The sequence below is a fragment of the Mytilus trossulus genome, chromosome 2 (assembly GCF_036588685.1).
Source record: "Mytilus trossulus isolate FHL-02 chromosome 2, PNRI_Mtr1.1.1.hap1, whole genome shotgun sequence".
NCBI lineage: Eukaryota > Metazoa > Mollusca > Bivalvia > Mytilida > Mytilidae > Mytilus > Mytilus trossulus.
In genome coordinates this window covers 86,262,616-86,286,795 of record NC_086374.1, presented here as the reverse complement: position 1 = coordinate 86,286,795, position 24,180 = coordinate 86,262,616, and the positions used below count along the sequence as shown (strand labels likewise).

General features: G+C 31.9%; 1 protein-coding gene and 1 long non-coding RNA gene across 4 annotated transcripts; one reads left to right on the top strand and one right to left on the bottom strand.

The window, feature by feature from the left end:
- Positions 1–3,296, bottom strand: LOC134708223 (uncharacterized). Of its 2 annotated transcripts, XM_063568603.1 has the most exons (5): positions 3,208–3,296; positions 2,394–2,545; positions 1,651–2,339; positions 984–1,046; positions 1–262 (listed from the first exon to the last, which is right to left on the bottom strand). In XM_063568603.1, the coding sequence occupies exons 2-4, from the start codon at positions 2,534–2,536 to the stop codon at positions 991–993; spliced, it is 888 nt and encodes a 295-aa protein (XP_063424673.1). In that variant the 5' UTR covers positions 2,537–2,545; positions 3,208–3,296; the 3' UTR covers positions 1–262; positions 984–990. The 2 variants fall into 2 exon arrangements, with proteins under 2 accessions (XP_063424673.1, XP_063424672.1); XM_063568602.1 differs by having other exon boundaries at positions 1,651–2,545.
- An 8,268-nt stretch (positions 3,297–11,564) lies between these two features.
- Positions 11,565–20,605, top strand: LOC134705477 (uncharacterized). 2 transcript variants are annotated; one of them, XR_010105578.1, is made up of 6 exons: positions 11,565–11,733; positions 14,158–14,244; positions 15,337–15,516; positions 16,116–16,174; positions 17,008–17,115; positions 20,436–20,605. It is a non-coding gene; the product is annotated as an uncharacterized LOC134705477 (long non-coding RNA). The 2 variants fall into 2 exon arrangements; XR_010105577.1 differs by lacking the exon at positions 16,116–16,174.
- The last annotated feature ends 3,575 nt before the right edge of the window (positions 20,606–24,180 follow it).

Here is a 24,180-nt window from a genome sequence, read left to right as displayed (position 1 = left end):
TTTTATATCTAAAACATTTATTTCATTTCAGTACAAAAAATGCTTAACAATTAATTAGAGTATTATTTTTTAAAGACTACTTATATATTACATTTTATTGCACCATTCGAAAAGACTAAATAAATTAAAACAATATAAATAAAATGACAATATAATGACAGAAATTCTTATAAAAAATATTACATGTTTGTTTTATACAAACACTGCAAATCTAGAACGAGTGATTTGGAGACATATTGGCTTTGGTAATGCTGTTTATCATCTGAAAAAATAAGATTATCGATTAGATTGAAAAGAGGTCAAATGATAGATCAATAATTTTTTCTTCGTGTTATTTCTCGGCAAATTTAGCTGAGTATCGAGATAAAAAAAACTTTATACATGTGACTGTCAAAAGTCAGATAGCTAGTACATAGTTGTATTATGCCGTATCCTAAAATTTGCTTTTTGGTTTTTGGAGAATTGGGTGTTGATGGCAGATCGTTGGTTCTTTCTGTATAATATATTCTCCTTTGTTTTCATTTTGTATTGACGCTATCTATAATTGGTGAGGACTGTATGTTGTCATTGAGATGTCGGTAATTTTTATGGTTGGGTTGATGTCACATATGATTTATACTTAATGTGGACGCCAACAAATTTATTAATACACCTAAACATTATACGTCTGCTTAAATACAGAAAGCTCTATATTGATCCTAGTTTAAATATCAGTGGTTGAATTAAACAGATCGAACCGAAGTCCCTAATATAAATATTATACTTCGAAAATTGACAAGCATCACTCACTTAATGAATACTGCATCAAAACTTGGATCAGTATAATCAATATATTCCTGGTCCAAATTATATAGGTTTAAGGGGGAAAAAAATCAAAATTTATAAATTACGACAGTATTTAGAAGTATACTGTTCGTTTTAAATATTCAGTTTGTTATCAATACATGTACTATACATTATCATAATTGTTATGTAGTACTCACCTTTTCTTTATTTTTTTCCTTTGGCAAGCAATAAAAGAGGAGCTGCTATTAAGGCTGCAGGCACTGTCGAAATAAGATTAAGAACATATAACTTAGCAATTTATGTTTAAATGTGAGTTACAAAAGTATATATATAAGTAAAGATATGAGCTCTTTATCGAGAGGCTTTGAGGTTTCATAAAAGCAAAAAAAGGGACTTTCATTACTCTTGTTCGAGGTGTACTCTTCTTATTGTTCTTGAATTTGGAAGCAATAATATTCCCCGAAAAAAATGAAGATATGGCATCGATCGGATAGCACAGAGGACCAATAGTCTACCAAGCCATGATTTCCTATATCCTATATGTATATGTATATATATAGAAAGAGACAATCATTATATATTAAAATTGTAAATAAGTAAGAAAAAACAACATATGTGGGTGTAAGGATACAATTAAAAATATTTTGGTTTGCCCAAACCCTACTCAAAGGTTGAGACTGTGGATAGGAAAGTAGGCATTTTTCAAAAAGAGAAATTGAAGTATCGGTTGTTTATTAGTCTTCATGCCTATCCGATTAAAAAAAAACTTCTTCAAATCAGGACAATGAAAGAATTTGAGTAGGCAGTTTTTTTCTGGGTAGACAATTAATTAATTAATGGCCTAATTAAGATAGATGTACTTACAAAGTGGACTGTTCATGATTCGTTCACCTAATGAAGGTCTGCGTTGAAAAATAAATTGATTTGAATGACCTCCAAATGGCATCCCAACTGGTACAGGCAACATCATGTGATTCCTTTGGGGAAAATGACGATTTCCATAACCATAGTTTTGGTACACCCCATAATTACCAGTGTATCTAAACAATGGATGAACTCCATACATATTATTATGTCCGTATGGATTAAATCCTGATTGCTGACCATACGACCATGGAAATGAACTGAAAGGAGACCATGGTAGTCCTGATTGAAATCCACTGTAACCGGAACCGAATGGATTCATAAAGAAGAATGGAAATGTGTTATAGAAGTTCTTTGCATAATTAGAACCATATCCGCCCCCGTAACCTTTCGTATATCCTTGATTGTAATTTGTTCCATATCCTGAATTGTAATTTTTTCCATATCCGGAATTATAATTGGTACCATATCCAGGATTATAATTGGTACCATATCCGGAATTATAATTGGTGCCATATCCGGAATTATAATTGGTGCCATATCCAGAATTATAATTGGTACCATATCCAGAATTGTAATTTGATCCATACCCATTATTATAGCTTTTTAAGTTTGATCCATACCCGCTATTATAGGTATTCAATTTCGATACGCTATTATAGTTATTTAAGTTCGACCCAGTATTATAGGTATTTAAGTTCGACCCAGTATTATAGGTATTTAAGTTGGATCCAGTATTATAGGTATTTAAGTTCGATCCGCTATTGTAGTTATTTAAGTTAGAATTGCTGCTATAGCCCACGTTACCGGTATACGAAACAACACTGGATATGTTTATGATGAGCAGGACACATAAGCACCAAATCACCTGTAGTGAGTTCTGCATAATTTGAATCTACAATATAAATAATTGACATGTAAGTAATTCGTGTAAATAGCTTTTGGTTTGATAATCAACAATATTGTACAAATTATACTTCAGTTTAGTAGGAAAAAAATAAATACAGATCAATCAAATAACAGGGTTTTTATTCTGAAATGTTCTTTTTTTAAGCGCATATTGTGTCGTTATAGAAATCTACTGCGAATTAGGAATGCATTGCCTTCAAGCTATACTTTATGATGAAATAACATGGGGTGTTCACAAAAAAACTTAAGATAAGACTTAAGAGTCTATGGTTATGTGATTTAAAAATGTATTAATAGTTGTGCCAAATACGACTAAGGTAATCTATGCCTGGGATGGCTCCACCATTTTCTACATTTTCTACATTTGAAAATGCCTGTACCAAATCAGGAATATGACAGTTCTTGTCCATTCGTTTTTAATGCGTTTTGTTATTTGATTTTGCCATGTGATTATGGACTTTCCGAATTGATTTTCCTCTGAGTTCAGTATTTTTGTGATTTTACTTTTTCCTAAGTTTTTCAAAAAATACTGTTACAATTTCTAATCTGATAACAAAACCATCGTGTAATTTTACTTGATCCAAATTTTTCAACGAAGAAATTAACCTTATAATATATTGATGCAAATTCAAAATTGCAAAGACTTACTTGTGTTTCTATCTTAAGTCAAAAGTTGTTGCTTTACTATGAAGAGTGGAACTAGCATTTATAGGTTCCATTCTGTTGTTAGTCATTTCCCAAAATACACACGCAAATAAGTGCGTCATACTTCTGTTTCCTCTGGTTTAATGCGGGTAGGTGTGACTAATACACTATTTTCCATGTATTGGTTTACAAGTTGTCAACACTATTTTAGGACAAGATATTTGACAAGTTACATCTTCATTGAACTTGGATAACCTGAATTTATGATTATCTCGACGTCGAACGAAACTTCCGACTTTTCATTTAAAAAAATACCTTTATTTTTTTAATCCATTCATTTTCAACATAATATTATATGAAATATGAAGTATAATTTATGATCATTTGAGTTGTTTGACATCAAACAATTGCAATCAGGCTAAGAGTAATAATAGACAACAATGTGCATTAAGTCAAATGAATATATTTGAACCGTAATAAGATAAGATAAGATAAGATAATTTTTATTAACCAATCATGGTGCCCAAAATTTGAGCTACACAATCAAATGAATGAATTACAAAATAAAGCACAGAAAATGATTAGAATGATTAAAGTACATTTAGACAACAAAAAAAACAAAAAACAGAAAAAAACCACAAGAATACACATTTACACTAATTAACCTGATATAAACCAAGTTTTTGACAAAACATAGTTGTTATGGGTGCCACTGTGACCTGGAGAAATTACATAATTCTTCCTATAGTACTAGGTTTATGGGAGACAACCTTATTTCCTATATATATCTATACATGTATATATTTTTTCTTCTATTTTTTTTTTTTCAAACAACAATATTTTCTATAATTTTCTTTCGTTCTTCCAAAAGGGAGTGCAATAAATTAGATAAGTTTGAAGTTACAAAAAATTTTCAGATGAAAGAATCCAAACAAATTTCATTTCATCAGATAATCTTGAAAAATTTTGAATTTTGAATTTAAATTAGATAGATGTTGAGATCGAGTATCTTTTAGAACAGGACATTTTAAAAGAAAATGTAGTTCGTCTTCAACTGCGTTCTTACATAGTTTACACTTTCTGTCTTCACCTTTAATCCCAATATACCTCCCTCTTTCGATTTCAAGATCATGACAGCTAGTTCTAAATCTTGTGATTATTTGCCTGGTTTTTTTTTAATTCATTTTTAAATATGGTTCAAACATAAAAATATTTTTAAATTTTCTGTAAGTTCTTAATTTAATGCCAGATTGTAAATTAGTACACTTCCCAGAATTGCTTTCTAAACTAGCTAACCAGCTTTCTTTAAATTTAATAGTTAAAGATGTGTTTACCTTTTTTAGAATATGGTTTTGTTTAAAGTTTGACTGGTTAACAAATAGATTTTCTATGTCTAGAAATTTAAATATATGTTTAATGCTTCCTATCCAAGATTCCTGGTTATGTTTGTCCGTAGAATGAGACAGATTTATGGCTTCCCTTAGAATAATATTTGAAGGTTCAATATCTTTCATAAGATGGATCCAATATTTTATCATATTCATTATTACATAATACAGTGTAGGGAGTGAACCTAGTTCTCCTCTACATGCCGTAATATAGTCTTTTATCAACAGAATTTGTAGGATTCAGTAAATGAAAAAACAAAATTAAGTGGCAATTAAGATGACCGTTCAAAACGTTAATAAAATATTTCATTCAGTGAAAAGAATAGATAACGAATCTGCTTATTTTATTCCTTTCTACAATCTCCAGTTCTGTCTTTAAAAATCTATCGTTTTATTAAATTTACACCGTAAAGACACTTGAACACTCTACTTAAAATACATATGGACCAAGAATAGTTTGATATGTGAGGTATACCAAAATGAGACAATATACAAATAAAAAAAAAGTTATTTCATATTCAGGATAAGCACATAATCATAAATGAATAAGATAGTTAGCAAATTGGTTCGACTGGAATAGTAAAATAAAGGCATGATGAATAGTGAGCAGAAACATTACCATGCAGCATGTCACCTAGCTGCCTCAAACGTTTACCAAATGATATTCAAGTTATGGCACTTTTCCTATACAATGAAGATGGTTTAAACAGACCATATTTGTAACTGTGTGAATTCATGCCATCTCAGTGACCACGTGCAGTTCGTTATATTCTTTTTGAAAGTTTGCCTTTTTTTTTAAAGTCGGTAATTGGTGAATGATGTTGTATATTGTAATGTGCGGTAACTTTGGTGATTCCCTTTTATATTTTACGTGGAATCAATGTCCCAATCCAACATGCATTGATTGCTTTACTAGACAAACACAGCCAATATATTGAGGCCAGTATGTCCTACTAATAGCATTTAGATTTTAAAACAAATATGGAATTATCAGTTAATCTAAGCAGTAAGATTGATATTCACACAAACAGACAGATGTATCTATGATACTAACGTATATATAACAACGTGTACTGTATTTCTAAAGTACTCAACGCCACTTGTTAGAATACGGATATCGTGACAAAGTAAATATAACATTTGATTGGCTTATTGCGAGGACGTCTCGTAAATAGTTATCAAAGGTACCAGGATTATAATTTAGTACGCCAGACGCGCGTTTCGTCTACATAAGACTCATCAGTGACGCTCATATCGAAATATTTATAAACCAAACAATTACAAAGTTGAAGAGCATTGAGAATTCAAAATTCCAAAAAGTTGTGCCAAATACGGCTAAGGTTATCTAAGGAAAATCCTTAGTTTTTCGAAAAATTCAAAGTTTTGTAAACAGGAAATTTATAAAAATGACCACATAATTGATATTCATGTCAACACCGAAGTGCTGACTATTGGGCTGGTGATACCCTCGGGGACGAAACGTCCACCACCAAAAAAAGACTTTGGTCTTTATAGATACAATTTGAAAGTTTTTGTCATTTTGATATGAATATCCCAACTGCTAAAATTAAAACATATGCAATATTCCATTTAACAAGTAAACAAACTGTTTTTGGAATTCACGAGGACAAATATACTACTGTTCTGTAGTTATAATTATAACTCATATAGTTAAAAGGAATGATGCCGTAACATAGTTTACGTTTTGAATAAATTAATCAAAGTACTATAAACGCTGTAGGCAGTTAACCAAAAACCAAGGCAAACGTAGTTCTGAAAACTGTTCAGTGTTGCTTCATTTTTGTTTTTAAAGATTTGAAAGAACAAACATTAAACATTCTTATGTTGTACATTTCTGAGTATTTCATGGATTAATTTACGATAATTAGGGAAATTCATTAACGTTTTATCAAGATTTTTAAAAGCAATGCATATATCAATGTATATTTTTAATGTTGAGTCTGCAGTGGTACAAGTTCGCAATGATTGGAGGTATTCTAGTTGGTAGATAACGTTGGTACTAGTTGACTTTTAGTGGAACAATTTGACATAGTACGAGATATGAATTGTATGAATGGACTTGCTTGCCTGAAAGGAACACTGAGTTTGGGTTCTACAGAACAAAAATTATGAGACACAAATCAGTCAGATGTTTACTACTACAGGGATCAAAAGTTAGGTCTGATTGACTTGCCTATAGTAAATGTAAATAACCCCTACTTGCACCCCAAATGCATGATGTCACTCCATACCAAAATTGAATAAAATGACGGTTGATTATGAAAACAGTTAGTCAAACATTCTCGGGCTTTACACTGTTTGAAAGATGTATATGTTTTCTTTGAAATGAGCCATAAAAAAAAACTTTTTAAAGCCCAAGAAATAATTCAAAAATAATTAAAGTAAATTCAATCAACCTAGACCTTTTTTTTGCATCAATAAAATTTTATAATAAACAAGAAAAAACTGTTACAGAATGCTGTTATGATGTCTCCCAAACTAAGCTACCAGAATTCGTCATTCCCATGATCGCCTGACATTGGGCAACGTCTAATTCAATTTCAGTGGCGGATCCAGAGGGGGGGTTCCGGGGGTCCGCACCCCCCCTTTATTTTGGCCGATCAATGCATTTGAATCGGGACATATGTTTGCACCCCCCTGCACCCCCCCTTTGCCCTGGGCTAGCACCCCCCCTTTCGAAAATACCTGCATCCGCCACTGAATTTGGTTTATTCTAGTAAACTGATATGCTTATGTGTCGCTTATGAGATTGACCTTGTTAGTGCATGTCATTCAAATCTTTCTGAATTGACGAACCGGAATAAATATGGTTGATGGGAGGGTATCTAGGCCGTTTAAAAGAGTATTCAACATTTTTATTCTTTATTTTTTTTTAAATAACTGATATGTTCACAGGTAAAATAGCTACGGACGTTTCACGGACGTGGTAATAAACGTCCGTAAAACATCCGTAAAACGGATGTATTACGGATGAAACGGTTACGTCCGTAGAACGTCTGTAAATATACATTCGTAAAACGTACGTGTAAAAACTGACGTAAAACGGATTGTCCGTTTCACGGACGTATCTTAAACATACGTATTACGGACGTTTCTGCAATATCCGTATTACGGCCGTTTCATTTTCAAAGATGTAAAAGTACCATGCATGATATATGCACGACTGCTAATACACGTTCAAAGTAAAATTCTTAACTTGCTTTCAGAATTCTGCATGCCAGACATACATATGTATAGTAAATCTCTGCTTCAAGGCTATAATTTTAAATATTAGCATAATATGAGTACATACATGTATGAAGTGATTTTTTATTATTAAAATAATTAACTTTTGTTCCTTAAGAACATCCATTGGCAACTACCCTATATTTTAAGCCTAGAAATAGTGTACTGTAATTTTTTTTTTATTATAAATAAGCACTGAATTTCTCTCCCATCAGCCCAAAGAGCATGAAGGGTCAATGATAAGAATTAATGTAAAATAAAAAAAAAATCCATACCTATCCTATTTTTTCAAAGAGGTAATAGGAAACACATATATTATTTTATTTGATCTAATTGAAAAAAAATTAAATCTTAAAAAATCTGTCCATTTTAAAAAATTTTAAAGGTTGATTTAATATTACAATTAATATAAAAAAAAGAAGATGTGGTATGATTGCCAATGAGACAACTGTCCACAAGAGACCAAAATGACACATACATCAACAACTATAAGTCACCATACGGCCTTCAACAATGTGCACAGCCAATACGCCTAGTCAGCTATAAAAATCCAAGATAAAACAATGTAAAACAATTCAAACGAGAAAACAAGTGGCCTCATTTTAAATAAATAAATTAATGAAAACAAATATGTTACACAAAAACAAACCACAACCACTGAATTACAGGCTCCTGAGTTGAATTATAAATACAAAGAGTGCTTGGTGTCTTTCCAACAACCAACTAATAATGGATGCATGGTTAAATAATTGCCATGGATGCAGTTAAAGAATATAAAACATCTAGCATATAACCTTAAGTATTTGTGATGCTTATAAGCGAAAATGACTGTATGTATATACTGTACAAGGCTGAATATTAAAATTACCTCAAACCAGGTTTCTTCACATGAGACCAATGGCAATGGATCTGACTGTTGAACTTGTCTAATATATATGATTGTTGATCATTCTGATTATCTGTCCAAGTACAAAACTATGCTAACAAGAAATTGCACATGAGCATATAGAAAGTACCTGAAAAGTTTCAGATTGTTTAATGTCTGAAGTAGTTCTACTGTTCCATGAGGATCATAAGATGCAGGGGGAAGGAAACACTCTTATCGTGTTTTAATCACAACAACCAATTGCAATAGTCACATGGTGTTACTTCGTCCCTAAACCCGCCCTTAGAATATGTTAAAGTCAGGCCCGTAGCCAGAAATTTCCAAAAGGGGGTTCGTTTGACTCACAAACTCGACTTTAACAGTCACAATTCGAACAGAACATCGAGCTTATTAGTTTTCAAGGGGGGGTTCGGACGAACCCCCCCCTGGCTACGGGTATGAAAGTAGTCTCAGAATCAATGTATGTAGAATAATGCCGCTGAAATTAACCTTTATCATACATTTATCCTCCTTTGGTGTGGAATAAAAACAAATTACCTGCTCCTATTTTATTTGTACTTCAAGCAAGCATTTTTGAAACCAGTACTATGGGAAGAAAGGGCCGGTTACTATTTTTTTCTTGCAATTATTGTAAATATGTTTAGTTTTAATTTGTTTCCCTAGCATGTGCTTTCTTGTAATCTTCAACATATTGAAGTTAAGAAGTATTATGTAGATGAAGTATTTTTGGGCAAGATAGAAAATTACACTGTAAAGGGCCTTTTGATGTAGGTCTATTGTTAACGATGAGGTTGGAAAGGGGGTACCAATTAAATTGATTTATAACCAAAAATCCAATCAAACGAGATATTAAAGACAGAGAATAAAAGATAAAAACATCAATATTTAAACTTACCATTAAACATAACTGAACTGACTGATCCAGAAATTTTTATAAAGGGGATTGGGGGCACTGACTGTTAAAACAACTGGGCTCTCGGTCATAAAACTTTACTCAGTACTCCGAGTACAAAATAAGTGCTCGAAACACAAAATCCAGTATTTAGATTGGTTGATTCTTGAGTCGGAGTACAAAAATCGTGCTCGAAAGTTTTATGACCGCAAGGCCAGGCCTCACTAGTTAGTCATGCATTGCCAGCGGCGAATCCTGAAATTTTCAGAAGTGGGGCCCACTGATCGACTGCCTAACTGAGGGGTCTGCTCCGGTCATGCTTCAGTGATTTCCTATGTAATCAACTTAATGCCCTGGCCCCTCAAAATTCACCTCTACATGCATAATCAATCAAATATTTCCAACAAAATGGGGAGGGGCAGGCCTGAGGGTGCCCTTAATTCGCCTCTGAATGTGTGCAACATGAACATACAAAATAAAAGAGTTAACTCAAGTACTGATAGTAAATAGTAAACAGTTCGGAACTTCCCGGGGTTGCTCAAAATTTGGCAACCTACGTCTCAATTGAAAATTTAGTAAGTACAATTTTGATTTGATTCGACATATTGACAAACATGATAACACAAGGGACACACTGACGACATCAAAAGTTTGATGTAGGATAAAAAAAAAATCAAATAGTTTGGGAGGGTGGTGGATGGGTTGCTGCAAGTTTTGATTATCCCACATCAAATTTACATGTATATTCAATCATTTTTTCCAAAATTAAGTGAAGAAGGAGGAGAGGCAGTGAAAAAACTAGGTAAACTCAAATAAGTTTTGTTTATTCAACATTGAACTTTTGATGTCGTCCACAAGATCTGGTGAGCTTTCCGTTGAATATAGGAGGAGAATTATAAAACAAAATATATTGTTTAACTTTTGAACAATTGATGATCAAGTCCAAAATTTAGCAATTTCAAGGATCTATTAGGGTGATAATGTAGCACTGGCTATTCAAATATTTGTTGTAAAACCTTAATTGTATATAGAGTAAATCAAGGAGACAGAAGAAAAAAAAACTTCAACGTTTCCTAAAAATCATGATTACAAAAGAAGGTCTGTCCGATTGGTAAACTTTCAATTGCACTTAAATGAATGATAAGTGAACATGTAGCCTCAAAAGTTTGATTTATTAGCCTAAAATTAAAAAAAATGCAGGAGTTAGAGGTATAAAGGACCGTGGCCCAAAGAGATCTTGTAATGAAAACAAAAAGTTACTTTAGTGGTGTTCATCATATAAAAATCATTTTGTATTCAATATTCAACTGTTTGTATGCAGATTCTAAGATGAATATAATAATCATTTATTGGAGAATTTATCAGTACTCTACACTATATATTCTTTCATGATACGGCATGCTTTGGTTTTATTTTTGACAAAATTTTGCAAAAATCGCTCTAGATTTCGCTTTAATTTATACTTAATTTCTCTCAAACTACTAAGCTGATTAAAACAAAACTTGTTAATTTAGTGATCAAAGTGAGTGAAGTACATGTTTGTCATGTATAATGACTGAAATATTTGGATTATGAAGCACCTACATCACCAAATTATTGTCATGTCTTACTTATAACTCATTACTGTAATATGAATAGCATGTGCTAAAAATATATTTCGATTTGACTGTTGCAAGTTCTTCTTGACATGTTGTCTCCTGAAGTGTGTGAAATACTTATTTCCATGTGTAAAAAATATTGATCGTAAATGATCGTAAATATATATATGACATATATATGAAAGCTTGGCAAGTGGAATACGAAAACCCGGAAATATCATCGTTGCCGTTTTTTACACTATGACGCAACTCATCCATGGACGCTCGTCTGCTGCTGAATTCATGTTTTACAGTTGAAAAGAATGGAAAGAAATATAGTAGTCCAATAGATAATACGATGACCTCTTGTTTTTCAAAACTGTTGGGTCAAAAAGTTATTGTAAACAGATAAATTGAAATGGATAGCTTGTCGATTAACTGGAAGAAAGCGGTAAACGAAACGCACACAAACAAGAAAGTTGTGTTTCTTTTTGATGTAATACATACCCACTATTTTGTACTTGGAAAGCACAACGAAAGGTAAATATTATCATGCACATATTTAAGAAGATGCTAGTGGTGTACTATTCACGAAAAAACCATTTGACTTTATAAATTTCATCGCATGCAAACCCGAAAATCAGTCAAAGTCAGCTGACATAACTGCGGAAACGTAGCTCTTCTTCTTTAATAGGCCATGGAAAAACAATTGGTGATTTCGTCTAACCTGACCCACTGCCAAAAGGGCCTAGTTTTTTTAGCAACCCTTTCTATAAATGTTCCCACACTTGTTGGTTAAGCTATCATGCAAGTTAGTTTTATTGGAAAGGGGGGTGCTTAGATGTTATTTGAAAAATATGCGGGACTGGATTTCTGTACAAGTTATAAAAAAACTAAAATTAATGTAAAGACTTACTTGTATAATAAACCAGGAACGAAAATATTGAAAAATTAACTGACAGGACAGATATTTCAAATTTTAAAAATATTGAAAAATTAACTGACAGGACAGATATTTCAATTTTAAAAAAAACACAGGATTATATTTTTATTGTAGCCCCACCCCATAAAAGTCAAGTGGTGGCTTACTTATTACCAACACGCCCTGCTTTTAAATTGCTCCACTTATAAAAAGGGTTTAATCTGTAAAAATATATACTCCTTCTAAGAATAGCCTTGCCCAACTTGGGTAAAATCAAAATGAATATTTGTATAGTATACATATACAAATCCTTGATATAATATATAAAAGAATAAAGGTCTGCAAACTTGCCTTTATTTACATAAATTTGTACTTATGTAGACTACATAGTCCAAATAATTACGACTTCTTGAAAGGCTTTTACACAGTCGCCATATATCAGTATTTTTATGGCCCCCGCAACTTAGTTGGGGGGGGGGGGGGGGGGGGGGGGGCATTTAGCATATTTAGTTTTACCCTTGTTTGAAATTCCGTCATTCAGCAACAAACCATTATACCAAGTTTTTTTTCTAAACATCTTCAGATATTAGCTCATTGAACTTTTTATATTATTTATATTAACAAGAGCAACACACACACACACACACACATGTTGATGTATGAATACACAACGTAGGAGTGGGCGTGTCGCCATAAAAATTGACAACATTGAAAATAAAACTTATACTTTTAACCAATCAGAAGACAGTGAATACTTGAAATTTATTTATCGGATATTGGTATTACGTTGGCGTGGTCGTTGTCGTCCAAAGACATTTGGTTTTCACACTCTAACTTAAGTAAAAGTAAATAGAAATCTTTCAAATATAAACACAAGGTTCATGACCATAAAAGGAAGGTTGGGATGTTTTTGGGTGTTTTGGTCTCAACAGTTTTGGAATTAGGGGCCAAAAAGGCCCATATAAGCATTTTCCTATGTTTTCACACAGTAACTAAAGTACAAGTAAACAGAAATCTATGAAATTTTAACATTTGGTCTATGACCACAAAAGAAGGTTGGGATGGATTTTGGGAGCTTTAGTCCCAACAGTTTAGGAACTAGGGGTAAAAAAAACAGATCCCAAAATAAGCATTTCCTTGGTGTTTGCACAATATAAACTTTAGTATAAGTTAATATAAATCAATGAAATTTAAAAAAAAGGATTATGACCACAAAAGGAAGATTTGGATTGATTTTGAGAGTTCCCAATTAATTAGGGTCCAAAAGGGTCCAAAATTAAACTTTGTTTGATTTCATTAAAAAATGAATTATTAGGGTTCTTTGATATACCAAATCTAACGGTGTATACAGATTCTTAATTTTTGGTCCTATTGAAAGGGTCCAAATTTAAACTTTAGCTTGATTTTCACAAAAATTGGTTCAAATCAGGGTCCAAAATTATTATATTCAGTATTGTGCAATAGCAATAAATCTTTAATTGCACAGTATCGTCATGATTGTGCAATAGCAAGAAATTTTCAATTGCACAGTAGTGCGCAATATCAAGAAATCTTCAATTGCACAGTATTGCGCAATAATAAGAAATATCTAGTTATACTAAATTGAAAAATAGCAAGAAATTTTCAATTGCACAGTATTGCGCAATAGCAAGAAATATTCAATTGCACAGTATTGTCATGTTTTCAAATTGGTCTACATTAAGGTCCAAAGTGTAAAAAATTAAACTTTGTTTGATATAAAAAAAAATTGGGGTTCTTCAATATGCTTAATCTATTAAAAGCGTCAAAGAAAAAAATAATAGTCTTTCAAGATGTCACACTTATTTGGACACCTATATACTACCCAGAAATTAGAAAACACTGATACAAAAATAAAAAATACAAATTTAATATATACATGAATGATATCTATTGATTTAAAATGATGTGTTATTTCTTAAACCATGATTGGAGATTCATATTTATTATTAAATTATTATGTAATTTATGTATTTATTTACTGTATCATAATCCAATGTAATCTATTTGGACTTTTTTTTTAGCTGACTCGAAATCATGCTGTTTGGGCCCTCGTGTACAAAGTACATAGGAAGTGGACTCCTTGAGAAGGTGAAAGGTCTGCTTTACATGTACGTAATGTTTATATGAAAATACAAAAAAGTGGTGATAGTGAATGAGAAAATAGAAGAATTTTTAAAAGTGTAAATTCACTTTTTTAGCTCACCTGGCCCTTAAGTGAGCTTATGCCATCACTTGGCGTCCGTCGTCGTCGTTGTAAACTATTTCAAGAATCTTCTCCTCTGAAACTACTAGGCCAAATACTTCCAAACTTTAACTGAATGTTCAACAAACATGGTCGCCATTGCTAAAAGTTTTAAAGCATCTAGTATAAATTTTATATTTCATTTCCTTGTATGTCAAGAAACATAGCTCCTATGGCTAAAATAGAACATAGGAGAAATGATTTTTTTTTGCTTTTGAAGAAAAGACTGATCATGATTTATACAATGCAAAATATAAAAAATGCAGAACAAAAAAACAAAATATGATAAACAGCAACGAAAGACAAATGGAACCACTGAATTACACTAAAAGGCTTCTGAACATGGGACAGACCCATTCAAAAGGTTGTGGTGGGGCTAGACTAGTAGTTTGTGGTGTCAAACCCACATCCTTTAATTGGGGGCTGGTCAATTTTTCTCATTTCAGATTTCATAAATAAAAAGAAAATTTCTTCAAACATTTTTTTAAGAGGATTATAATATTCAACAGCATAGTGAATTGCTCAAAGGCAATTTTTTTTTATTAAGTTCATTAGACCACATTCATCCTGTTTCAGAAACCTACATTGTATGCTGTGTCGTCAACTATTTAGTCACAATCCAAATTTAGAGCTGAATCCAGCTTGAATGGTGTGTCCATACTTGACCTAGCCATTCAGGGTTCAACCTCTGCGGTTGTATAAAGCTTACCCTGCGGAGCATCTGGTTGGCTTATATAAATACACACGTATCACTGAAACAATTGCATTCAGAGCAAATCTGACCTCAGGTTAAAATGTTCACCAGGTTAAGAAGATCTATCATTTTTTTCAGGGAAAGTTTGTTGGTATAGCTTAAAAGATCAAAACTAATATCAGCCAATTTTGCTAGATCAAATATTAAATGCAATTTTGGCAGATATTATAAAGTCTTTATTTCATTAAACATTATTTCTTTTAGCATTTTCAATGGATGTACACGTACAAGTACTTTGAGAAGTAGGAGAAGCTAATCAACAGGACAGAATTCATTTGGGTCATTGCTGTCTAGATTATATAGTGGATTCATAGATAATCGAATTGATTTATGTGCATATGAGCACAGAGGAGCAGTAGTCAATGAATAATTTTGTGAGGAGAGGTATGTCTATATTAAAAATGACGACTTTATTTGATATAAATTTTGTTCTCTTTTCAAATGTGGTAAATCATGTACATGAAGTTTCCAAGATTTGTTTTAAAATTTTAAGTCATAGAGTTCCAAGTTTTGATTCTTATTGTGGGCAAGTTTGAAAATTATCCATGTTAACAGTTAGAAGTGAGAAATTATTTTTTTTACAAAACCATAAACAATTTGTTGAGATTGATGATGAGGTCAGTTTAAGGAAAGCAAGAAATAAGTTATAATGGTAAAGTAATTAATATTGTGCAATTGTAATAATAAAATAGGGTTATTGCATGAAAATTGTCCTGATTAGAATTTTATATTGCACGAGCTTGCAAGTGCCAAAAAAAATGATTTATGTTCTACAAGGGACAATTTTTTCCAATATTCATGCAATAATTTTGAAGATTTATTGCACTGGGTCAGTGAAATATTAGAATTTATTGCATGCTGTTGGAAATATTATATTTCTATGCAATAATTCTCCTTAGTGCTTAACTTCAATGTTGACAAGTTTCTAATTTCTTGATACAGGTCTGAATTTGGATTGTAAATAAATATTTGACATATTATAGGTTTCTGAATAAATGTAGTCAAAGAACTTGAAATTGGTTACACAGCTACTTTTGCATTGGTACGTACTATATCTGAACCAAAAATATGTAGTACTGGAAATATTTAGTAGTAGTACCATTTAGTTACTTTAAAATTATCATAATATTAAGTTCCTTTATTTTACAGTACTTGATTTGTAATTGAAAATTAAGTTCTACAGTACTTATTTATACGACCCCAAAATATTTTTGGGATCATATAATGGTATGATGTCATCTGCGTCATCATTGTCTGAAGACACACAGGTTTACGGATAATAACTTTAGTTTAAGGATCTTCATGAAACTTTTTCAGAAGGTTCAATACCTCAAAAGGAAGGTTGGGATTGATTTTGGGGATGATGGTCCCAACCGATTAGGATTTAGGGGCTCAAAAGGGGCCCAATTAAGCATTTTCTACTTTCAGTATAATAACTTATGTAGAAGTATTTCAATTGCTCTGAAATCATACCGCAATGTTTAAAACCACAAGTAGAAGGTTTGGACTCATTTAAGGGGTTATGGGGCCAAAGTTTAGGAATTGAGGGCCAAAAAGGGGTCAAAACAAGCATTTCTCTAGTTTCAAGACAATAACTTATGTGTAATTGTATGGATCTCTCTGAAATTGTACCACAATGTACCATATAACAAAGGAGAGGCTGGGATTAAGTTTTGATTTATTGCCTATAATATGTAGGAATTAGTGTTCAAAAAAGGGCCAAAAAGAAGCATGTTTCTAGTTTTCAAACAATCATGACAATTACTTGTGTTTAAGTGTATGGATCTCTCTGAAATTAAGTCAGAGCATCAGTTCATACTACATGTAGTTTTTGTCTGGACTTCTTGATTAATTTATATATATATACAATTTTAGCTTGTTACCAAATGAAAGGAAAGGACAGTATTGACAAGGATTGATATCACTGGTGAACATGTATGTCATGTAGGTGTGAAAGTCCTGCAAAACAGAACTGATATCAAAGTAAGTTCATCTGTAGAATTGCAGTTAATTTAGATACTTTGATGTTATCTTCCTAAAACTGTACATGTACACTGTTAGTTATTTTTCTCACTTTCTGATTCAATGCATGCATCAAGCCTTACTCTGCTCCCCTCCTACTGCTCCATACACACACACTTGAGATGTCAGAAATTCAGACTATCATAGCATTTAAATTACAAACTTTCCTAGTCAGACGTATTGATAAGTTAACGTTGATAATCATTTAGAAAACTTTAAAATATTTGCCACTGGAAGTTAAAATAAGGAAAAAAATCAACCAATTAATGATTTTGCATTAACTAACAGAATAAATTTGCAAACATATAGCAATTTATTGAATTAGATTATGTAAATGGATAAACCCTTCACGCTTTTTCAATGAACCAGACTCAACCAATAATTATACTGCAATCAGCTATTTTACTATACAGATAAAGCTACATGTATAAACGTTAGCTTTATACGTCAATGACCTCAACTAACCTATAAGCCCCGCCTCCTTTCCAGACCTACGTCACAACCATGACAACGTAAAGTAACAATGGTCAAACTTTTATCAATTTAAACTTTTATGTCTTCACATTGGATATTTATATACCATGTATATCAAATGTTATTAATTAAGTTCATTTTCCCTTTCTAATTCCTTAATTTCAGTAGAAAGACAATATCATGAATATAGGTATAGTGTCTTGATATATGAAATTTATTTGTATTCGGCACAAAACGGGAAAATGCTCGGTAGAACCTCGCATTTTCCCGTTTCTATGCCTCATACAAATAAATTTCATATTTCAAGACACTATACGTAAATTGTCTAAATATAAAGAGATGAGGTATGATCCTCAATGTGTCATTTAAAAGACCAATGGACATTATTATATATATACATGATATAATATAATGCTATTTCACACTTTCATTTTTTGTCAAAACATAGCCATAAGTATTTCTATTCTTGGTGGTGATGTTAACGATTTGTATAAAGTTTTATATTTTAGAAGGTAGAAGATCTGGCCTTGAAGTCATTTAACCTTTTAGTCAGTTATTATACGACCGCAAAATTTTAAAAATTTTCGTCGTATATTGCTATCACGTTGGCGTCGTCGTCGTCCAAATACTTTTAGTTTTCGCACTCTAACTTTAGTAAAAGTCAATAGAAATCTATGAAATTTTATCACAAGGTTTATGACCACAAAAGGAAGGTTGGGATTGATTTTGGGAGTTTTGATCCCAATATTTTAGGAATTAGGGGCCAAAAAGGGCCCAATTTGCATTTTCTTGTTTTTTGCACAGTAACTTTAGTAAAAGTAAATAGAAATCTATGAAATTTTGACACAAGGTTTATGACCACAAAAGAAAGGTTGGGATTGATTTTGGGAGTTTTGGTTCTAACAGTTTAGGAATTAGGGGCCAAAAAGGGGTCCAAATAAGCATTTTTCTTGGGTTTTCCCACCATAACTTTAGTATAAGTGAATAGAAATCTATGAAATTTAAACACAAGGTTTATGACCATAAAATGAAGGTTGGTATTGATTTTTTGGAGTTTTGGACATAACAGTTTAGGTGTAAGGGGCCCAAAGGGTCCAAAATTAAACTTTGTTTGATTTCATAAAAATTGAATAATTGGGATTCTTTGATATGCCGAATCTAACTGTGTATGTAGATTTTTAATTTTTGATCCCGTTTTTAAATTGGTCTACATTAAGGTCCAAAGGGTCCAAAATTAAACTTAGTTTGATTTTGACAAAAATTGAATCCTTGGGGTTTTTTGATATGCTGAATCTAAAAATGTACTTAGATTTTTGATTATTGGCCCAGTTTTCATGTTGGTCCAAATCGGGGTCCAAAATCAAACTTTGTTTGATATCATAAAAAAATAAATAAATGGGGTTCTTTGATATGCCAAATCTAACTGTGTATGTAGATTCTTAATTTTTGGTCCTGTTTTCAAATTGGTCTACATTAAAGTCTAAAGGGTCCAAAATTAAACTTAGTTTGATTTTAACAAAAATTGAATTCTTGGGGTTCTTTGATATGCTGAATCCAAACATGTACTTTTATTTTTGATTATAGGCCCTGCAGTTTTCAAGTTGGTCCAAATCAGGATCTAAAATTATAATTTGAAGTATTGTGCAATAGCAAGAAATTTTCCATTGCACAGTATTGTGCAATAGCAAGAAATCTTCTATTGCACAATACTGCAAGTCTTTTCAATTGCACAGTATTGCACAATAGCAAGAAATATCTAATTGCACAATATTGTGCAATAACAAGACATTTTTTAATTGGTGTTATCTTTCTTCGTCCAGAATAGTAGTTGAATCAACTTAAATCTTTGTTTTATACAATATACAATGTATATTCACTTTTTACTACCAACTGATAAATTAAAACAATCTTTACCATTCAGTGATAGCAAGCATTTTTGTAATACTTTTAGTAACTTTACCTGTATTTTAAAGATTTTAAACATAAAATACATGGTCAACACGTGCACTCTTAGGTCTTGTTGAGGCACAGGTTACCTATGAGATGTATGCTTAACATGCTTTCACAATTTTGTAAATACTTGTTCAACCTACAGCTTGTATTTAATAAAAGCTCTTCCTAGTTAGGTTTATGGTAGTTTAATCATAATTCCTCCATCATTTGCCCATTGTTTGAGTAATCTATTGATACTGTTTCTGCACATTGGTATATGAGACAGTGAGTACACACACAACTTTCTTTTAAGATTTCTTAAAAGGAAAGGCTTACATTTGTTTGACAGCAACCTTACAACAAAAAGTACAATAAACATGGACATGACAGCAGCTTTTACACAACCCCCAAAAATCACATCATCATACGATATTGAAAATAAAATTAAAAAATGTTCCAATATTATTAGGGGGGAGGTCAATTTGCAACAGCATAGTGTAGTGCACAAAAGCAAAAAAATGGATATAAATTCAAATCAGATATCTAATTAAAGTTCTTTGTCTCCGTTTATCATATTTATTCTTTGTCAGAGAAACCTATTATTTGTCAAATATTTAGTTACAATCAAAAGTCTGACCTGTATCAAGTGCTAATATTTTGTCCATTTTTTCCCCAACTGTTCAGGGTTTTACCTCAGCACTCCTATCTCTGCACTTGGCAAAACAACTTATTTTAACATGCTAAACTAACATTTTGCAATAGGCATATATGTTGTAGGCTGTTTGTGACCTCTTAAGTGTATTACACTATTAATTATTATAACATTACTTCATGGAAGTTAGATTTTATATATTTTTATGAATATTTAATTTCAGATACCATCCACAGTGAATATGGTGAAGAATAACCAATACATGTACCATGAATACAGGACATGGAAGACCTCACAAACTTGGGAGTTTTACAAAAAATAGAACATTTAAATTTAAAAGAAGACATTTATTTTGACATTCATAGACTTGGAAAGTAAAGAAATTAGAATGTGAATAAAAATCCTTGGAAATAAAATTTTGAACTTTGAAGAAGATTGTTTGTTTTAAGAAAGTTTGAAGAAAAAGGATACATTCAAAACTGTAAAAAGGAAACATTTCAGTATTCTCAATTTATACTCTGGAGATCAATTACTCTTGATAAATAATTTAAAAAAGATCCTATAAAAGTAAGGAAATTTGGTTGAATTGCCAATGAGAAAAATATCAAACAGAGTTCACATGATGTGAGCAACTATAGGTCACCATATGTCCTCCAACAATGAAAAAACTCAACTATAAAGTGTGTTGTGAAAAGGTTTGGACATGACAAATTGAGAAACTAAAGAGCCTCATTTTATCAAGTTAATACATGAAAGCAAAGTATGAACCAAAGACCAGCACTGAAATACTTCTGATTATTGTTGATTTACTCTTGAATATTCATGTAGAATGTTTAAAAAGATTTTAAATCAGAGTTATCATCAATATTCAACTTGTTAAACAACAAGTGGCGTACTGTATGACAGAAAGTTCTATGTCAAAATCCTTGTATTTGTATTGCACCAGAAACAAATTGTAGATAGAACACTAGGATACTATAAGGAAATGTAGATAAAAAGTATCATCACCTTAAAATAAAGAAAAGCATTTTGTCATTGACAGTTCCATCAAAAGTCTCAGCAATACAATGCAACTGTTACATACAAATCAAACTATACTATATACTATAATAAGTGTGTTATATATTCTACAATAAGTGTATTATATACTATAATATACAATATATTATAATGCATAATAATAATAGACGTTATACGTCCGTGGTACAAAACATCCGTATTACGGTCGTGGTACTTAACGTCCGTATGACGGACGTGGTCCTAAATATCCGTATTACGGACGTTTAACAGACGTTTTACGGATGAAAAGCAACGGACGTTTTACGTCCGTGGTACTATTCGTCCGTAGACGTACCGTATAATACGGACGTATTACGGATTTTTTACGGACGTAAAACATCCGTAGCTATTTTACCTGTGTTGTAGATGAGGATAATGATAACATGATAACATGGATTGTTACGGAATTCGAGTTGTAAACATGGTTGATTCAAACGTTGATCTTTCATGTTGCATCCATACCGAATAAACTGTAAAGTGTCATAGTGTTTTAGTGGGTGTCATAATGAGCCAATGTATAAATAAGAGGATTATTCTTGTTAATGCAATATGCCAAGGACATATACTGAATACTTAAAGAGGGGCAAAGGATACCAGATGGATGGTCAAATTCATAAATCGAAAAATAAACGCCATGGCTAAAAAAGAAAAGACAAACAGACAACTTATAGAACACAAGACACAACATAGAAAACTGAAAACTAAGCAACACGAACCCCACCAAAAACAAGGTTCATCTCAGGTGCTCCGGAAGGGTAAGCAGACCCAGCTCCTCATTTGGCAACGTTGTGTTGATCATGTTATCACAAACCCGGTAAATAGTCCAATTAGGTAGGTCACATTCGTGAACAGGAAAGTGATGTAGTAACGACATAAGGAACATGTCCGAAATCATTATATTTTTATTGTCCTGAAATTAGGGGGATAGCATTGTCTCTTTGGCCCAGTTGTCTAAATAGTTTATCATGTAAGTTTATCTTTGTCATTATTATAAAAGGACATAATTGTACAGCGATCTATTCAAAAGAAAGGGTTGTTATGTTTTTTGCATTTACAGGTCTTCGTCTCAGATAAGTTGGATGTATAAGATGATGAATAAATATGTATGATGGTATGAATGTAACCGACGCAACGAGATATGAAAATTTCTCCGTCTATGAAAACAAAGAGTATCGTGGCCATTGACTATGTTGTATCTGATGACAAACTGAGATTAGAAAATGAGTCTTTGTTTGAAATGACGGACGAATAAATTTCAATGCTATAATGAAATATGATAGTAGATTAGGGGGTAATCGTATTGTAGTTAGGCCAAATACTTCATATATTAGAAATCTCTTCCTCAGAAGTCTATGAAAAAAAGGATAAACAATTTTGAACATTGTTCTGGTTCTATGCCTTTCTATCAATATTAATGGTTTGTAAGTGGTAACAAAATTCAAAACGCTATGTGCAATATGTTCTAAAAATGACTTTGTATCCTTACAGAAATCACAATTCCACAGTTGAAAAAAAAACATCGGAATGATCATTGTTTTTCTTCATGTTCGGTTACAGTCTGTGAAACTGTGTTCGTTCAAAATATGAACATTATGTCACTGAAGTACATAATAAATACAGAGTTCTGATGGTAGATTTATTTGGTTTTCTCCTGGTTTGCCCACTTTTAATTCTACCAATTATCTATAAGAAAATTAAAAAAAAAGACAAAAGGTTTACACCACTGGGTCGATGCCACTGCTGGTGGACGTTTCGTCCCCGAGGGTATCACCAGCCCAGTAGTCAACACTTCGGTGTTGACATGAATATCAATAATGTGGTCATTTTTATAAATTTCCTGTATATAAAACTATATAAACTTTTTGAAAAACTAAGGATTTTCTTATCCCAGGCATAGATTACCTTTGCCGTATTTGGCACAACTTTTTGGAATTTGGGATCCTCAATGCTCTTCAACTTTGTACTTGTTTGGGTTTATAAATATTTTTGTTTTGAGCGTCAATGATGAGTCTTATGTAGACGAAACGCGCGTCTGGCGTACTGAATTATAATCCTGGTACCTTTGATAACTATTTACACCACTGGGTCGATTCCACTGCTAGTGGACGTTTCGTCCCCGAGGGTATCACCAGCCCAGTAGTCAACACTTCGGTGTTGACATGAATATCAATAATGTGGTCATTTTTATAAATTTCCTGTATATAAAACTATATAAACTTTTTGAAAAACTAAGGATTTTCTTATCCCAGGCATAGATTACCTTAGCCGTATTTGGCACAACTTTTTGGAATTTTTGATCCTCAATGCTCTTCAACTTTGTACTTGTTTGGGTTTATAAATATTTTTGATTTAAGCGTCACTGATGAGTCTTATGAAGACGAAACGCGCGTCTGGCGTACTGAATTATAATCCTGGTACCTTTGATAACTATTAATGAGCATACAATTGAATAGTCTGTTCCACCTTAGGTATATAATAGTTTGTTAGTGTTTTCTATATATTAAGTTATTTATTTTTCTAACTTCATTTTCATTTGTATAGAAAAGTAATTAAAAAGACAAAATAAAATCTCTATAATTTAATATAAAATCACAATCAATTCATTTAGCATACATGCACAATGACAAAACAATTACATTCAGTTATTGTCTTTATAATTCATTAACTTCTGAATGATTTTCATGATATAAATACACCAATACAAGTTCTCTTTTATTGCAAACATACGTAATTTAATAAATTTATCAATTTTATAAATGCATTGCATAAGGAAATAAATAAAGCACTATGGTAAAATAAGTAATAGGGGCACTATATGTAAAAAGTTGAGAAAGGCAATCTTTTATATCTACATCAAAAGTCACAAAATATTATATTTCCTAAGTCACAAATTACAATATTTCACTTAA